The 15,009-nt window shown below is 34.2% G+C and overlaps 1 protein-coding gene across 4 annotated transcripts in view; it reads left to right on the forward strand.

Moving 5' to 3' along the window:
• Positions 1–14,688, forward strand: part of LOC125047508 (tafazzin-like) — a 21,417-nt gene extending 6,729 nt beyond the window's left edge. Inside the window, exons 3-6 of one of the 4 annotated variants that reach the window (XR_007116748.1) lie at positions 1,942–2,070; positions 7,957–8,105; positions 8,524–13,566; positions 13,639–14,688. Coding sequence is in view for 1 of the 4 variants with exons in the window: in XM_047645748.1 (XP_047501704.1) it covers positions 1,942–2,070; positions 7,957–8,105; positions 8,524–8,931 (686 nt within the window). In the remaining 3 variants the exon portion in view is untranslated. Of the gene's footprint in view, positions 1–1,941; positions 2,071–7,956; positions 8,106–8,523 lie in introns of all 4 variants that reach the window. The other 3 variants (XR_007116749.1, XR_007116747.1, XM_047645748.1) reach the window with 3 other exon arrangements.
• The last annotated feature ends 321 nt before the right edge of the window (positions 14,689–15,009 follow it).

A 15,009-nucleotide genomic window follows, 5' to 3' on the forward strand; every position in this document is an offset into this window, starting at 1 on the left:
AAATACTCATGTCTACAATTATAAATTCTGAGAGAATAAATATCTGTGATTACTTTCTTTGTAATAAGAATGTTTTTTACAGACTATAAATGTTTTCTTGTTTATTTCAATATTATGATTTTGATGTTCTTTTCCATTGCAATGTTTGAGATAGCATTCACCCTCCTTATGTAACAGGCTTGGGGAACCATATGGAATTTGTTTTTAGGGTAGGAACGGACATAGATTATTTGATATGCACTTATTTTTTGCCAAAATGTTGACCATTTATTAATATAAAGCTGTAACATAGGTGCAGTTTGGTAAATCTTACTATCACGTTAGACCATGCGCACAGTGCTCACACCAGTCATTATGGTTCTTTATTTGAGAGTTTGACAGAGTGCATTGTTAATATCTATGCTATATCATAACCAATATAAGCTCTAGCAGTGGCAGCTGTTGTTTCCATGTTCACATGAAAACTACTGCATTGTAATTTGATTAATTTGGTGGAAAACTACACACCAAAAGCAAATGAAAGTATCATTAATTAAGAAAATTGATAAAGAATCTGGATACATTTTTCTCTGAGTTCCACTTTTTTTTTCATTTCAACCTATTTTATGGCTCATCTATTTCATTTAACAACTAAGAACCACAGCTTGTTTGTCCCCACAACATGGTTTTTGGTTGTGGGTTTTGGTTGTAGGTATTTGAAAAGTACAATTTTATGGACTAGAAGAAGAAAATCCATATTTATTTGTCATATCTCAAAAACCATTGTCAGCAGAGAGGAAAGTTCAAAAACTTGTCACCGTTATGACTGTTTTGCATGGAAATGAAGATAGATTTCCTATGAATATGTTAACAAAATATATGTCATCATTACTATAAAACAGCAAAATATGTATTAAGATATATTTATAATCATCTAGATGTTTGACTATTAACAAGAGGATGATATACCAAGAAGAAAAGATTTAGGCTTTGGCTGGATGAAATATGCCATACAGCACCGTGATTACAACTTTACAATCACTCCCTTTCATTCATAAGAAGATAGAGGTGGGAAGGTAACAACTCTGTTTTTAGCTCAGGGCTTGGAAGGGGAGTGAGGATATGAGGAGGTGACATCGTGGGTGTGGCTGAAGGAAACTTCCCAAATTGTATCAGATATATTAGTTGACACTACATATGTCTCATTCATGAACAAAAAAAGTCACTGGACATTGACCCTGGGAAATAGGGATACATGTATTTTTTTTTTTTATTAGTCATGGCAAATAGAATTCTAGGGCATAAAAGATAATCATATACTTTATTTCATTATATTTGTTGTCACTATGAGTTACTGAAAAGGAATTTCTAATTGGCTAGGAAGGTAAAACAACATAAAGAATCTCCTGATTCAATATATATTTACTTATATTTACATGTATAGTAGAATGAAATTAGAGAGCATCAGTTATGTCCAGCACAAATCAAACTATTCAGCAGCAGGTGTTGGTTGTAGGCTCCTCACTAAGTTAATTGATGTAAATGATTTATAAGAAATCTTAGATGTCTATATTGTTCGTTTGTAGAGGTGTGAACTTGATGAATTAAACTTTGCATAATAACTTTACTTGAAGAGAAAACAATCAAATGTAGTAGGATACATTGATGTCAAGATATTAAGGATTTGATTAATTATAAAAATGTATTGTGTCCAAGTAAAAGAAGGAAGAGAGGGAGCAGAAGCTGAAGTAAGAAGGAGAAGGATAAAAAGAAAAGGCATATTGTTGCAGCCGAGGGACAAACGAACAGTATATCTCACTGAGGGATGGATTGCATATCCCTTTTTTCTTACATTGTTATTTTTTTTCCATTATTAGTGTATCACATAGGATGTACATTTCAGTTTTATATTGTTTCCTGGCAAATACCAGATACCAGTAACATCCCCTATTTTCTTTCCAGAATGGTGTAATAAGGTGAATGGCCACAACATTCAACAACTTCGAAACATGGTAGCAAATCGGCCTGCAGGCACACCGCTCCTCACAGTATCAAACCATTATTCCTGCCTCGATGATCCTGCGCTATGGGGTAATTATCTGTTTTTGATGTTGGAAGTCTGAGAGAGAGATTGAGAGAGAGATTGAGAGAGAGATTGAGAGAGTGATTGAGAGAGAGATTAAGAGAGAGATTGAGAGAGAGATTGAGAGAGAGATTGAGAGAGAGATTGAGAGAGAGATTGAGAGAGAGATTGAGAGAGAGATTGAGAGTGAGAGAGATAGATAGATAGATTGATTGATAGATAGATAGATTGAGATAGATAGATTGATTGATTGATTGATTGATTGATTGATTGATTGAGAGAGAGAGATAAATTGAGAGATAGATTGAGAGAGAGAGAGATAGACTGAGAGAGAGAGATAGACTAAGAGAGAGAGAGATAGACTGAGAGAGAGAGAGATAGACTGAGAGAGAGAGAGAGATAGACTGAGAGAGAGAGAGAGATAGACTGAGAGAGAGAGAGAGATAGACTGAGAGAGAGAGAGAGATAGATTGAGAGAGAGAGAGAGAGATTGAGAGAGAGAGAGATAGATTGAGAGAGAGAGAGAGATAGATTGAGAGAGAGAGAGAGAGAGAGATAGATTGAGAGAGAGAGATAAATTGAGAGAGAGATAGATTGAGAGAGAGAGAGAGATAGGTTGAGAGAGAGAGATATATAGATTGAGAGAGAGAGAGAGATAGATTGAGAGAGAGATAGATAGAGAGAGAGATAGATAGATAAATAGATAGATAGATAGATTTAGAGAGAGAGATAGATTGAGAGAGTGAGATAGATTGGGATAGATTGAGAGAGAGAGATAGATTGAAATAGATTGAGAGAGAGAGAGATAGATTGAGATAGATTGAGAGAGAGAGATAGATTGAGATATATTGAGAGAGAGATAGATTGAGAGAGAGATAGATTGAGAGAGAGGATAGATTGAGATAGATTGGGATAGATTGAGAGAGAGAGATAGATTGAAATAGATTGAGAGAGAGAGAGATAGATTGAGATAGATTGAGAGAGAGAGATAGATTGAGATATATTGAGAGAGAGATAGATTGAGAGAGAGAGATAGATTGAGATAGATTGAGAGAGAGAGATAGATTGAGATAGATTGGGAGAGAGATAGATTGAGAGAGAGAGATAGATTGAGAGAGAGAGATAGATTGAGAGAGAGATAGATTGAGAGAGAGAGATAGATTGAGAGAGAGATAGATTGAGAGAGAGAGATAGATTGAGAGAGAGATAGATTGAGATTGAGATAGATTGAGAGAGAGAGATTGAGATAGATTGAGAGAGAGATATAGATTGAGATAGATTGAGAGAGATAGATTGAGATAGATTGAGAGAGAGAGATAGATTGAGATAGAGAGATAGATTGAGATAGATTAAGAGAGAGATAGATTGAGATAGATTGAGAGAGAGAGATAGATTGAGATAGATTGAGAGAGAGAGAGAGATAGATTGAGATAGATTGAGAGAGAGAGAGATTGAGATAGATTGAGAGAGAGATAGATTGAGATAGATTGAGAGAGATATATAGATTGAGATAGATTGAGAGAGAGAGAGATAAATTGAGAGAGAGATATTGAGAGAGAGAGATAGATTGAGAGAGAGATAGGTTGAGAGAGATATAGATAGATTGAGAGAGAGAGATGGATAGATTGAGAGAGAGAGATGGATAGATTGAGAGAGAGAGATAGATAGATTGAGAGATAGATAGATTGAGAGAGAGATAGATTGAGAGAGAGAGATAGATTGAGATAGATTGAGAGAGAGAGACATAGATTGAGAGAGATAGATTGAGAGAGAGATAGATTGAGAGAGAGAGAGATAGATTGAGATAGATTGAGAGAGAGAGATAGATTGAGATAGATTGAGAGAGAGATAGATTGAGAGAGAGAGATAGATTGAGATAGATTGAGAGAGAGATAGATTGAGATAGATTGAGAGAGATATATAGATTGAGATAGATTGAGAGAGAGAGAGATAAATTGAGAGAGAGATAGATTGAGATAGATTGAGAGAAAGATAGATTGAGATAGATTGAGAAGAGATAGAGAGAGAGGATGAGATGAGATAGATTAGAGAGTGAGATGAGAGAGATAGATGAGATGAGAGATGAAGATAGATGAGAGAGATAGATGAGATAGAAGAAGATAGAGATTGAGTAGATGAGAGATAGATGATAGATAGAGTTGAGAGAGAAGATGAGTAGAGAGAGATAGTTGAGGAGAGGATAGATTGAGAGAAGATAGATTGGAGATGAAGATGGAGATAGTAAGATGAGAGAGAGAGATAGATGAGAGATAGATAGATTGAGAGAGATAGTAGAGGAGAGAAGATAGATTGAGAGATGAGATGAGATGAGAGAGAGTGAGATTGAGAGAAGATGATAGATGAGATAGATGAGAGATGATGAGAGAGATGATTGAGTAGATTGATAGATGGAGGATTGAGGAGTGGATGATATGAGAGTAGAGAGATGATAGAGAGAGATAGAGTGATGAAGAGAAGAGAGAGATAGATTGAAGTAGAGAGAGATTAGAAGAGATGATGAGAGAGAGATAGATTGAGAGAGAGAGATAGATTGAGAGAGAGATAGATTGAGAGAGAGATAGATTGAGAGAGAGAGAGATAGATTGAGATAGATTGAGAGAGAGAGATAGATTGAGATAGATTGAGAGAGAGATAGATTGAGAGAGAGAGATAGATTGAGATAGATTGAGAGAGAGATAGATTGAGATAGATTGAGAGAGATATATAGATTGAGATAGATTGAGAGAGAGAGAGATAAATTGAGAGAGAGATATTGAGAGAGAGAGATAGATTGAGAGAGAGATAGGTTGAGAGAGATATAGATAGATTGAGAGAGAGAGATGGATAGATTGAGAGAGAGAGATGGATAGATTGAGAGAGAGAGATGGATAGATTGAGAGAGAGAGATAGATAGATTGAGAGATAGATAGATTGAGAGAGAGATAGATTGAGAGAGAGAGATGATAGATTGAGAGAGAGAGACATAGATTGAGAGAGAGATAGATTGAGAGAGAGATAGATTGAGAGAGAGAGAGAGATAGATTGAGAGAGAGAGAGAGATAGATTGAGAGAGAGAGAGATAGATTGAGAGAGAGAGATAGATTGAGATAGAGAGAGATAGATTGAGATAGATTGAGAGAGAGAGAGATTGAGATAGATTGAGAGAGAGAGATATAGATTGAGATAGATTGAGAGAGAGAGATTGAGAGAGAGATAGATTGAGAGAGAGAGATAGATTGAGAGAGAGATAGAGATTGATTGAGAGGGAGATAGAGAGAGAGAAAGATTGAGAGAGAGATAGATAGATAGATAGATTGAGAGAGAGATAGATAGATAGATAGATAGATAGATAGATAGATAGATTGATAGATAGATTGAGAGAGAGATAGATAGAGAGAGAGAGAGAGAGAGAGAGAGAGAGAGAGAGAGAGAGAGAGAGAGAGAGAGAGAGAGAGAGAGAGAGAGATTGCGTGTGCCTCCAAGTGTGGAATGATTATCCTGGGGTGGTGTCTTGGGTGTTACTTTCAGGTTTGTTTATTATCTTCTCTGCCTTTCACCTAAGGTGGGTGAGCACAGCACTTGGGTAGTTGGAGGGACTGGAAGATGGTGTTGACATGCTGAGTTTCCTCCTCTAGGAACTCTGGGCTGCACATTCTGAGTACTCGTGGTAGAAAAATAATAATCACAACTTTTTATCCTTTTGTCGTGGGCAGAGAAATAATAAACGAAGTTTCTCATGTTCTTTGTTTTTTGGGACACAAAGGAGAACAAGCCATTAGGTCATAATGAATCATGGTGTCAAGGAACCAAAGTTATTTTCAGTAGTGGTCTGGCCTTAGGGTTACTGTGAATAGCTAAAAGTGGTGGGCCCATCACAAGTCCCTGAATTAGTTCTTACTCGTGTCCTCGGAATTCAAACCCGCCAAACTCCAGACAGAAGCAGATGAGTGCAACTTAGTCATCTCTCATTCATAATTCAGCCTGAATCCTTTGTGAGTGTCTGGGGATGTGAACTATTGTGTAATTACAATAGTTTACAAAGTGTGACCAGGGATGCACAGTTCAATAGATTGTGATATACTCAACTGTACATATAGTATTTTCTCTGTACTTTTGCTCAATTTTCATATTTTCAGAAACTGAATTATGGCTTCACTTCACTTTGAGACCCTACATACATTATTGTACCAATCCTGTAGAGAAGAATCAAATCTCTTCTATTGATTACATTTCCACTTGTCTGTAATTAGCTATTATTTAAAACTGTGTTTACAAAAACAGACTATGAGGGATATCTTAATCTTGCACAATTAATACTAGTTGATCCTTTGACTATGAAACATGAATATATCCATTAATGGCAAAAATTGGATTTACCCAACCGCATGAGAGAAATTTATTACCCAATGAAAGTGGCATCATCCATGTGTATTTTGAAATGGGTGGGAGAGACTTGGGTGCCTGCCCTGCAAGCAGCAAGGCTTCTAACTAATGATTTAAAAAAGTGCATTTCGTCTTTATTTAGTTATTTATTTATTTAATATTTTTTTTAGATGAATGAGCAGTCATAGAAATATGGAGTCTAAGGGTTACTTTGTCAAAATAGTGTCACAGCATATAACAAATAAAAACATTGATTATGCTAGATCAAAGAGTAAACAAACATCTTGAAAATATAGTGGAATTTTAAGATTACATGTAATCTTTCTATGTAAATGTGTCAGTAAATATAGCATGGTTATTTTCATTGATAATATTTTGTGATATGTAAATGAGACAGTGCTGATATTTTAATCTAATGACTGATATTGACATTGCAGTTGCCTCTTTCCCATTTTTTGTGTAATATCATAGCATTTTGTCTTCCTGTGTTCTTTTCCTAAAGATTATTATATGAAGCTGCTTTAAGATTTTTCTCACTGTTACCAGTTTTATTTACTCTTGTATAAGAAAGTATGAATGGTTGATGATAATCACTTCCACAATCTATATGTAATGGATATTTCAGTTTATATTTTTAGAATTACAGATTTATAAAGATGTCAAATTACAAATTTCATATACAATGGTGTGGTATATTCTTTCTCATGTATTTATTTGTATGGATAAGAAAATCTGATTATTAATGCTTATAGAGAGTACATGGTAGATGAGATCATAGTAGGAGATTGAATGGTTAGAGCTTCACCCCTCCTTATCTTGAATTAATCAAATTACATAAGAACCATGTGATATTTGATATAAAGTACTATTTATTTTAGAAACAAAGAATTATAGAGGTCACCTTCTGCATCTTCAAAGGATATGGAAATTACCTGATAATTGTCTTTCCAGCTCACAATTACACATTCTTATTTACTCCTTTCAAATAGTTTCCACAATGAACTCTTCTTCATTTGATGTCTAAGTAGCAAGAAAAAAAGGTATAATGAAAAGCCAAAAGAACTGTTGTTGTACTTGTACCCATAATGTCAGTTTCCTACTTGAGATTGGAGTCTAATCAAATGCCTCAAGCCAGTCGAGCTCAAGGCCAACATATAGGATTTGATAGTGTAAGATAAGAACTCTTAGAACAGTTAGAGTTAAGCACACTAATTAATCGTTCTGTGGAAGGGTAGTCTGGTTTGGGAATGATGACAGGAATTTTTTTCCAAATTTTTATATTATCCTTTTAGCAAGGTTAATAGGAAGAATTAGTAGAGCTGTAAAAAAGAAAAAAAAAATTAAAGCAAAGGATGAAATGTTTTTTTTTTTTTTTTACTTATTTTCATAAATATGTTTGTTTTATTCATAGGAGTTTTTACACATTACAAGTTAGGAAGCATGGTTACAGTTTCTGCCTTTATGGGATGCAGATCATGTATGGTTATGGATTTTCACTTATTTCATTACAGGTTTGTTAAGATGGCGTGATCTGTGGAATGCACGGAGAATGAGGTGGTCCCCAGCAGCACACGACATAGCCTTCACACGAAAAATATACAGCTGGTTCTTCAGTGCTGGGAAATGTGTGCCAATTATTCGAGGCCTGGGAGTGTACCAGGTTAGTTGTTGTCTTTAATACTAAAAAGATTTAAAACTGTGTTTGAATTAATATAATCCTAAGTATACAGATATCTTGGAAGACTAAAGATGATATTATTTCATAAGTGATTGTTGTTAAAGATTTACAAATTTAGAAATTACTTTGATATGAAAGTTCTTTAAAGAATGACCCATAAATTAAGACTGCAAGACATTAGTCTATATGATTTTCTTTGTTATTAATTCTCGAATTTGCATTTAATGAGGATTTATTTCACTTTACTTGGAGGGGAGGGATCTTTTTTATAACTGATCTGTATCTTCTCTAAGATTTTTTGTGTAGAAGTAATTAAGCTTTCTCACATCTATCTCATGTCATATTTCTCATATATATATGGAAAAGAAGTAGAAGCTGATGTTATTATCTCACTTCCCAGGAGGCAATGGACTTCCTGATTGAACGTCTGAAGGAGGGCCAGTGGGTACATATATTCCCTGAGGGCAAGGTGAACATGAGTCTGGAGAGGATGCGGCTCAAATGGGGTGTGGGCCGGCTGGTGTACGAGTCACCCGTGTGTCCAATCGTCCTGCCCTTCTACCACATCGGTATGGATGAAATTCTGCCCAACCGCAAGCCCTACATCCCCAGGGTCGGGAAGCTGGTGACAGTGGTGGTCGGAGAACCCATGGACTTCAAAGACCTAGTGTCGGAGATGAAGGCAAAGCAGGAGGACCCGACTACGGCGCGGAAGGTGATCACCGACAGGATCCAGGAGGAACTGGGAAAGCTGCGAGACCAGGCAGAGGAGCTCCATGAGAAGATGAAGAGGGAGAGGAACTTATAACGCAAGTCCAAAGGCATAAATGCAGCAATTATCCTAATCCTTCCACTCGATATTTTGTACATTTTTTTCCTCGGTGGAGAAGTATCGAATTGTAAAACTGATGAAGAATTCATTTTGAATTTTTGTCATTTTTCAGTATTGGCCTTATTAAATTTTTTTAGATGAAGTCAATGGATATACATTTATAAGTATTGATAGTGTTAGCTTTTTTCCACGAATTTTAAAAATGTATGGAGATAACCTGGAAAACTTTGAAATTGATTTTTCTGGATATTTATTATGTATATAGTACTTTTATTTTGATTAGAATGTTTGCAAATATTTAAAAAATTATATGTAGTTGCAGGATTGGAAAATCTGGTAGTTTTACGCCACATGAACTGACCTGTATGTACCAATTGGCTGAGTGACATGTAACTTAAAACCTGAATTTTCCTTTGGTGTTATATTGCAATGGTACATAAAGATGAAGTGTTCAAGACTTGCATAAGGTTTAGCATGTTGGTGAGTTTGCACAACTACATTTTATTTTTTGTTAGTAAGCTATATTTCTATGTATGTTTATTGAGTGTGAAGCAGAATACTGAATTCAACATGCCAAAATGAAGTGTTTTTTCTCTTGCTTCCCATTGATGATAATGTCATAGCTTTATGTGTTGATGTTGATGAAGATGATTTATTTATTTTTTTATTTTTTCTCTTTTTTTATCTCTCTCTTTTTAATTTTTTCAGAGATACTGGTGCAAAAAGTGTTCATGTTAAATGCAGGTTTTTGCATTTGTCCTAATAGATGTGTGCTCACTACAAAACTTTCCAATTTTGTGAACAAAACTTCCATAAAGATTGGGGTCTGTGAGGTATCAGTGCATCATGTTCAGGAGAAGCAGACAAGAATCTTGTTTATATTTTATATTATTTATATTTTATCAGTTGTATTTCACAAATATCTCTAATTATATTCCCTTTCCCCCCACTGCAAATAGGAGAGATTAGATATATATATTGCGGCTTCACACTCTTGCAAATACTATGAAAATTTGAATGTACACAAACACAAATTAAAGGAAAATATGGCATAAGGCTGTCTCTGGCAAGTAAATGATTAAATTAAAAAGATAGTATCATGACAAAGCAAACACTGTCAGGTATTTATGTAAATAAATATTGCCCCTGAAAAATTATGTATATGCTGTTACCTGTTATTTTGCAACTTTCTGATAGCTGCTCTTATTGCTTTATTTTCTAATTAACTATTTTTCTATCACTGTTTCCTAGTTGTCTAGTTTCCCATTGGTTTAATTCAAAGGCTTTTCATAAGCAGGAGTTTTTAGTTCAGGGTTGTTACAAGCCATCATTTATTTTTCTCTTTTTTCCAAAATGAATTTACTTGTTTCACAGCTACATTCTCCATTCAAAATGCACAGAGACAAGTATTAACAATAGTAATGCTAAATGTCTTTGTTTAGTCAAGTACTGTAGAGTACTGCAAGGCATTACAGAAAAGTGTAGATTCTGCTCTGTATTTTTTTGTTCTGTGCATGTTTCATCCCTGTAACACCATTGGGTCATATGCTTTGTACCTCAGATGCTGAAGATATCACATTTTGGTGCAGAGCTCAGAAATGTGATTATTTTTACTTTTTTACCTTTTGATACTAGATTGTCAATAAATAAATATATACATAATCAACTGGACCAATTAGGAAATCATATAAAAGGGTTAACTTGTATAGATGAAGAGAACTAGAGATGAAACTTATACCAAATGTTAGTAAGAAAAATCAGACTTGCATTGTTTGTTTGAACAAGGAGAGAATCTTAACATGTTTCAAACTGAATCCCATTAGATATATGATAATCTATTTTCAAATCCAGTAATGTAGAAAATATAACATTCTCTTGAAAAGGAATCTGAAATAACAAATAATAAATATAGTTGTTAGTATAGCTAGGCCTGCCATCATAACCTGTGTAACAATGTTTTTGATTATGTACAATCTAAACCTCTTTCAGAGTAATGGGTTATCTCTGTGTTGACTAGCAATATATGTGTTTAGGGTAGCTGTCAGTGTCAGCTGAACTAATATCCTTTGAAACCCTGCAGCAATTATTATTAGTGTGACTATATTTGTTACTGGCTTTTTAGTTCTGTAGTTTATGAGTCGGGCTTACCTTATACCGGTAATGTACACCTCTGGTAACGTGGATGGTAGTTACAGTGTCAGATAAAATGATATACTTCCTATTGTTGTAAAAATAGTACCTTGAAGATGAGATGGAATTATTATAGTCAACATTATAATGGTATATCATAGTGCAGCAAATTTGTTAGATGAATTGTAAATGCAATAGATATTTACTTTACTGGTGATGTCAGATTTGTACTAATGAATTGTACCTCTTTATCAGTTACATATAAAGTTTTACCCCAGTGATTTATTACTAATTTTATTTTATTATAGAACAAATAATATAGGTTTATGGCATCCTAGAGATTGACAGAAGTATTAGAAATGTTTGTATATTAATGGAATGTTCAAGGCTTTGTTAAACAATGACCAGTCTTTTACTTCTCTAAGATTCAAAATTACAATCTTTTGTTTCTTTATAGTATCTTCTTATCTCTAATTCATTTTGATATATGTTGTGTTTGCTTGAGGAAATATTTACTGAACAAGAGATTATTTTCATGACAATAGAGCAGGGGTTTATGATATGGACTAGTATGTACAGGCCACTTATTATAACTGTATTTTATGTTATGATGTCCGATAAAAGAATCATACTAAGGATATCTTTTGCACAATGAATTGATATGCATCTGAATGCAAAAATGACATAGTACAAACTTGGAGGGTGAAGTTTATTATTCAGCTATGACTGGCATATCATTGGAAGGTAGATGTGTTAAACAAAATTCCTTGGAAAGTTTGCTACTCTTGTTTGATTAGTTAGTAAAGGTATGAAACTAACTTAATTTGATATGGATTTTCCTTTTCTTGCTGGTGTATGTAAGATGTCAGTGTTTGGTTATCTCTGAAGAAAAGTATAAATGACATGAAGTTGAATTTCTTTCATTAAATTTTTAAATTATTTATTTTTTACTGTATGTATTTCATTTTCACTCCTTAAGATGTATTTCAGTGTTGATATGCAATATATCTGAATAATTTTGCATAGTGTTGGTATTATTTTAGGTATTATAAACAGGTATTTCATTGAGTGACAAAACTGAATCCCTATTTCCTCTATTTGTTAATAAATATGAATCCAATTTTTTATTTCACTATTTCAAATAACTGAGACAGATCTTTGGAATACTATTTTCATTTTTCTTTCACACTAACAGACACTGATATGCTGAAACATGAGCAAGAAAGAGAAGTCTGATCATTGCCCCCTAATAAAAGTACAGTAAACCTCAATTTAATGAACTAAGGAAGAAGGAAAAGGGATGGAGGGATGGCAGGACTAATGTCTGCTTGCAACATACAAACGGTCAGAGGTGGAATAGGAATGAGAGTTGGTTAAAGTTTTCTTAAGGACTGTAGCCAGGTTGAATTAGTTTAGGTCAGAGGTGGAATAGGAATGAGAGTTGGTTAAAGTTTTCTTAAGGACTGTAGCCAGGTTGAATTAGTTTAGGTTAGAGGTGGAATAGGAATGAGAGTTGGTTAAAGTTTTCTTAAGGACTGTAGCCAGGTTGAATTAGTTTAGGTTAGAGGTGGAATAGGAATGAGAGTTGGTTAAAGTTTTCTTAAGGACTGTAGCCAGGTTGAATTAGTTTAGGTCAGAGGTGGAATAGGAATGAGAGTTGGTTAAAGTTTTCTTAAGGACTGTAGCCAGGTTGAATTAGTTTAGGTTAGAGGTGGAATAGGAATGAGAGTTGGTTAAAGTTTTCTTAAGGACTGTAGCCAGGTTGAATTAGTTTAGGTTAGAGGTGGAATAGGAATGAGAGTTGGTTAAAGTTTTCTTAAGGACTGTAGCCAGGTTGAATTAGTTTAGGTTAGAGGTGGAATAGGAATGAGAGTTGGTTAAAGTTTTCTTAAGGACTGTAGCCAGGTTGAATTAGTTTAGGTTAGAGGTGGAATAGGAATGAGAGTTGGTTAAAGTTTTCTTAAGGACTGTAGCCAGGTTGAATTAGTTTAGGTTAGAGGTGGAATAGGAATGAGAGTTGGTTAAAGTTTTCTTAAGGACTGTAGCCAGGTTGAATTAGTTTAGGTTAGAGGTGGAATAGGAATGAGAGTTGGTTAAAGTTTTCTTAAGGACTGTAGCCAGGTTGAATTAGTTTAGGTTAGAGGTGGAATAGGAATGAGAGTTGGTTAAAGTTTTCTTAAGGACTGTAGCCAGGTTGAATTAGTTTAGGTTAGAGGTGGAATAGGAATGAGAGTTGGTTAAAGTTTTCTTAAGGACTGTAGCCAGGTTGAATTAGTTTAGGTTAGAGGTGGAATAGGAATGAGAGTTGGTTAAAGTTTTCTTAAGGACTGTAGCCAGGTTGAATTAGTTTAGGTTAGAGGTGGAATAGGAATGAGAGTTGGTTAAAGTTTTCTTAAGGACTGTAGCCAGGTTGAATTAGTTTAGGTTAGAGGTGGAATAGGAATGAGAGTTGGTTAAAGTTTTCTTAAGGACTGTAGCCAGGTTGAATTAGTTTAGGTTAGAGGTGGAATAGGAATGAGAGTTGGTTAAAGTTTTCTTAAGGACTGTAGCCAGGTTGAATTAGTTTCCTCTCTGATAATGCTTCCTAAGTTTGAGTACATCCAGAGCTGCGAAAAATGTTAGTAGGAGACCGTGTTAGTAGTCAGAATATATCGGTTAAATCCAAAATTTGTTCTTTGAGACATAATATTCAAAATTAGGATTAATGCTAAGTTTTGAAATATTAATAAATAATTCTTTGTAAACTATATCTTTAAGTTCATACTTGTATACATTCTGTAAATTTTATGCCTTGTTATTTGTAGACAAAAAAAAATACATTATATAATTTTGCATGTTTTACTCATAAATCAATAGAATTCATATAGAATCTCCATTTTGTTCCTCTTAAAAAATACAGCAACTATAGATTAAGTTGACCGCATAGAAGTTGAATGGTGTGGGTGTGTGCCATGCTTTACTCTATTTACTAATGAAATATAATAATAGAAGAAGTGTTCTATTTGTGAGTTGTATTTAATTTTTCACATTTCAGTCTACACAGCTCATGCAGAAATAGTTAATTTTTTATATGTAGTCAACATTTATATTGAAAACTAGCATATGTTCAGAGTTTAATCTGGAAAAAGGTATAATTTTGCTTAATGTTGTTGCAATATTAATTTTTTATCTTAAGTAAACTATATATATTTTTTTTTTTTATGATTGGCAATTTGTGCATTATTTTTTATTGTAAAATATTTGGTCAAATCAAAATTACTATCACTGGAACATTTGCAATCAAATACATCTAATTATTAATTGATATGACTTTGCCAAAAGGAAACCATTTTTGTTTTAATTAATAATAACAGTACTTTGATGCAACAGAAAAAAATATAATAAAGTCTGAAATGATGATAATAATGGAAAGATTTTCAAAAGTAGATATGATGATGCATTGTATGAAAATAAAATTGTTAAAATTGTGATATGGGTGCTAGCAAACTGTGTAAAATGCAAAATTGTTATCTTATGAGGTATTTCCGAATTTATGATATATCTGAAAAAAATCTTCCAGAATGCCTGTGTAAGGTAAAAAAAATATATTTTGTAATTATTATTTCTACTTGTATCTTTTCCATGCCAGTTCCAGTATCACAATTTATCCAGATATGTATAGTTAAGATTGTTATAATTTATCTCTCCTAGTCCCACTCCTCTCTCCTTCCTTCTTTCTTTCCTTCCCTCCATCCCTATCTCCATCTTCCTCCTTTCCTTTCCTCTCTCATTCCCTCTTCTTTCACTCTTTTCTTTCTTCTCTCTCCCTCTCCCTCCCTCCTTCCACCTCCCTCCCTCACTCTCCCACTTTCTCTCTCTCCTTCTGCCTCTGCCTCTCCCTCTCCCTCTCCCTCTCCCTCTCCCTCTCCCTCTCCCTCTCCTTCT

The sequence above is a fragment of the Penaeus chinensis genome, chromosome 41 (assembly GCF_019202785.1).
Source record: "Penaeus chinensis breed Huanghai No. 1 chromosome 41, ASM1920278v2, whole genome shotgun sequence".
In the NCBI taxonomy this organism is placed as follows: domain Eukaryota; kingdom Metazoa; phylum Arthropoda; class Malacostraca; order Decapoda; family Penaeidae; genus Penaeus; species Penaeus chinensis.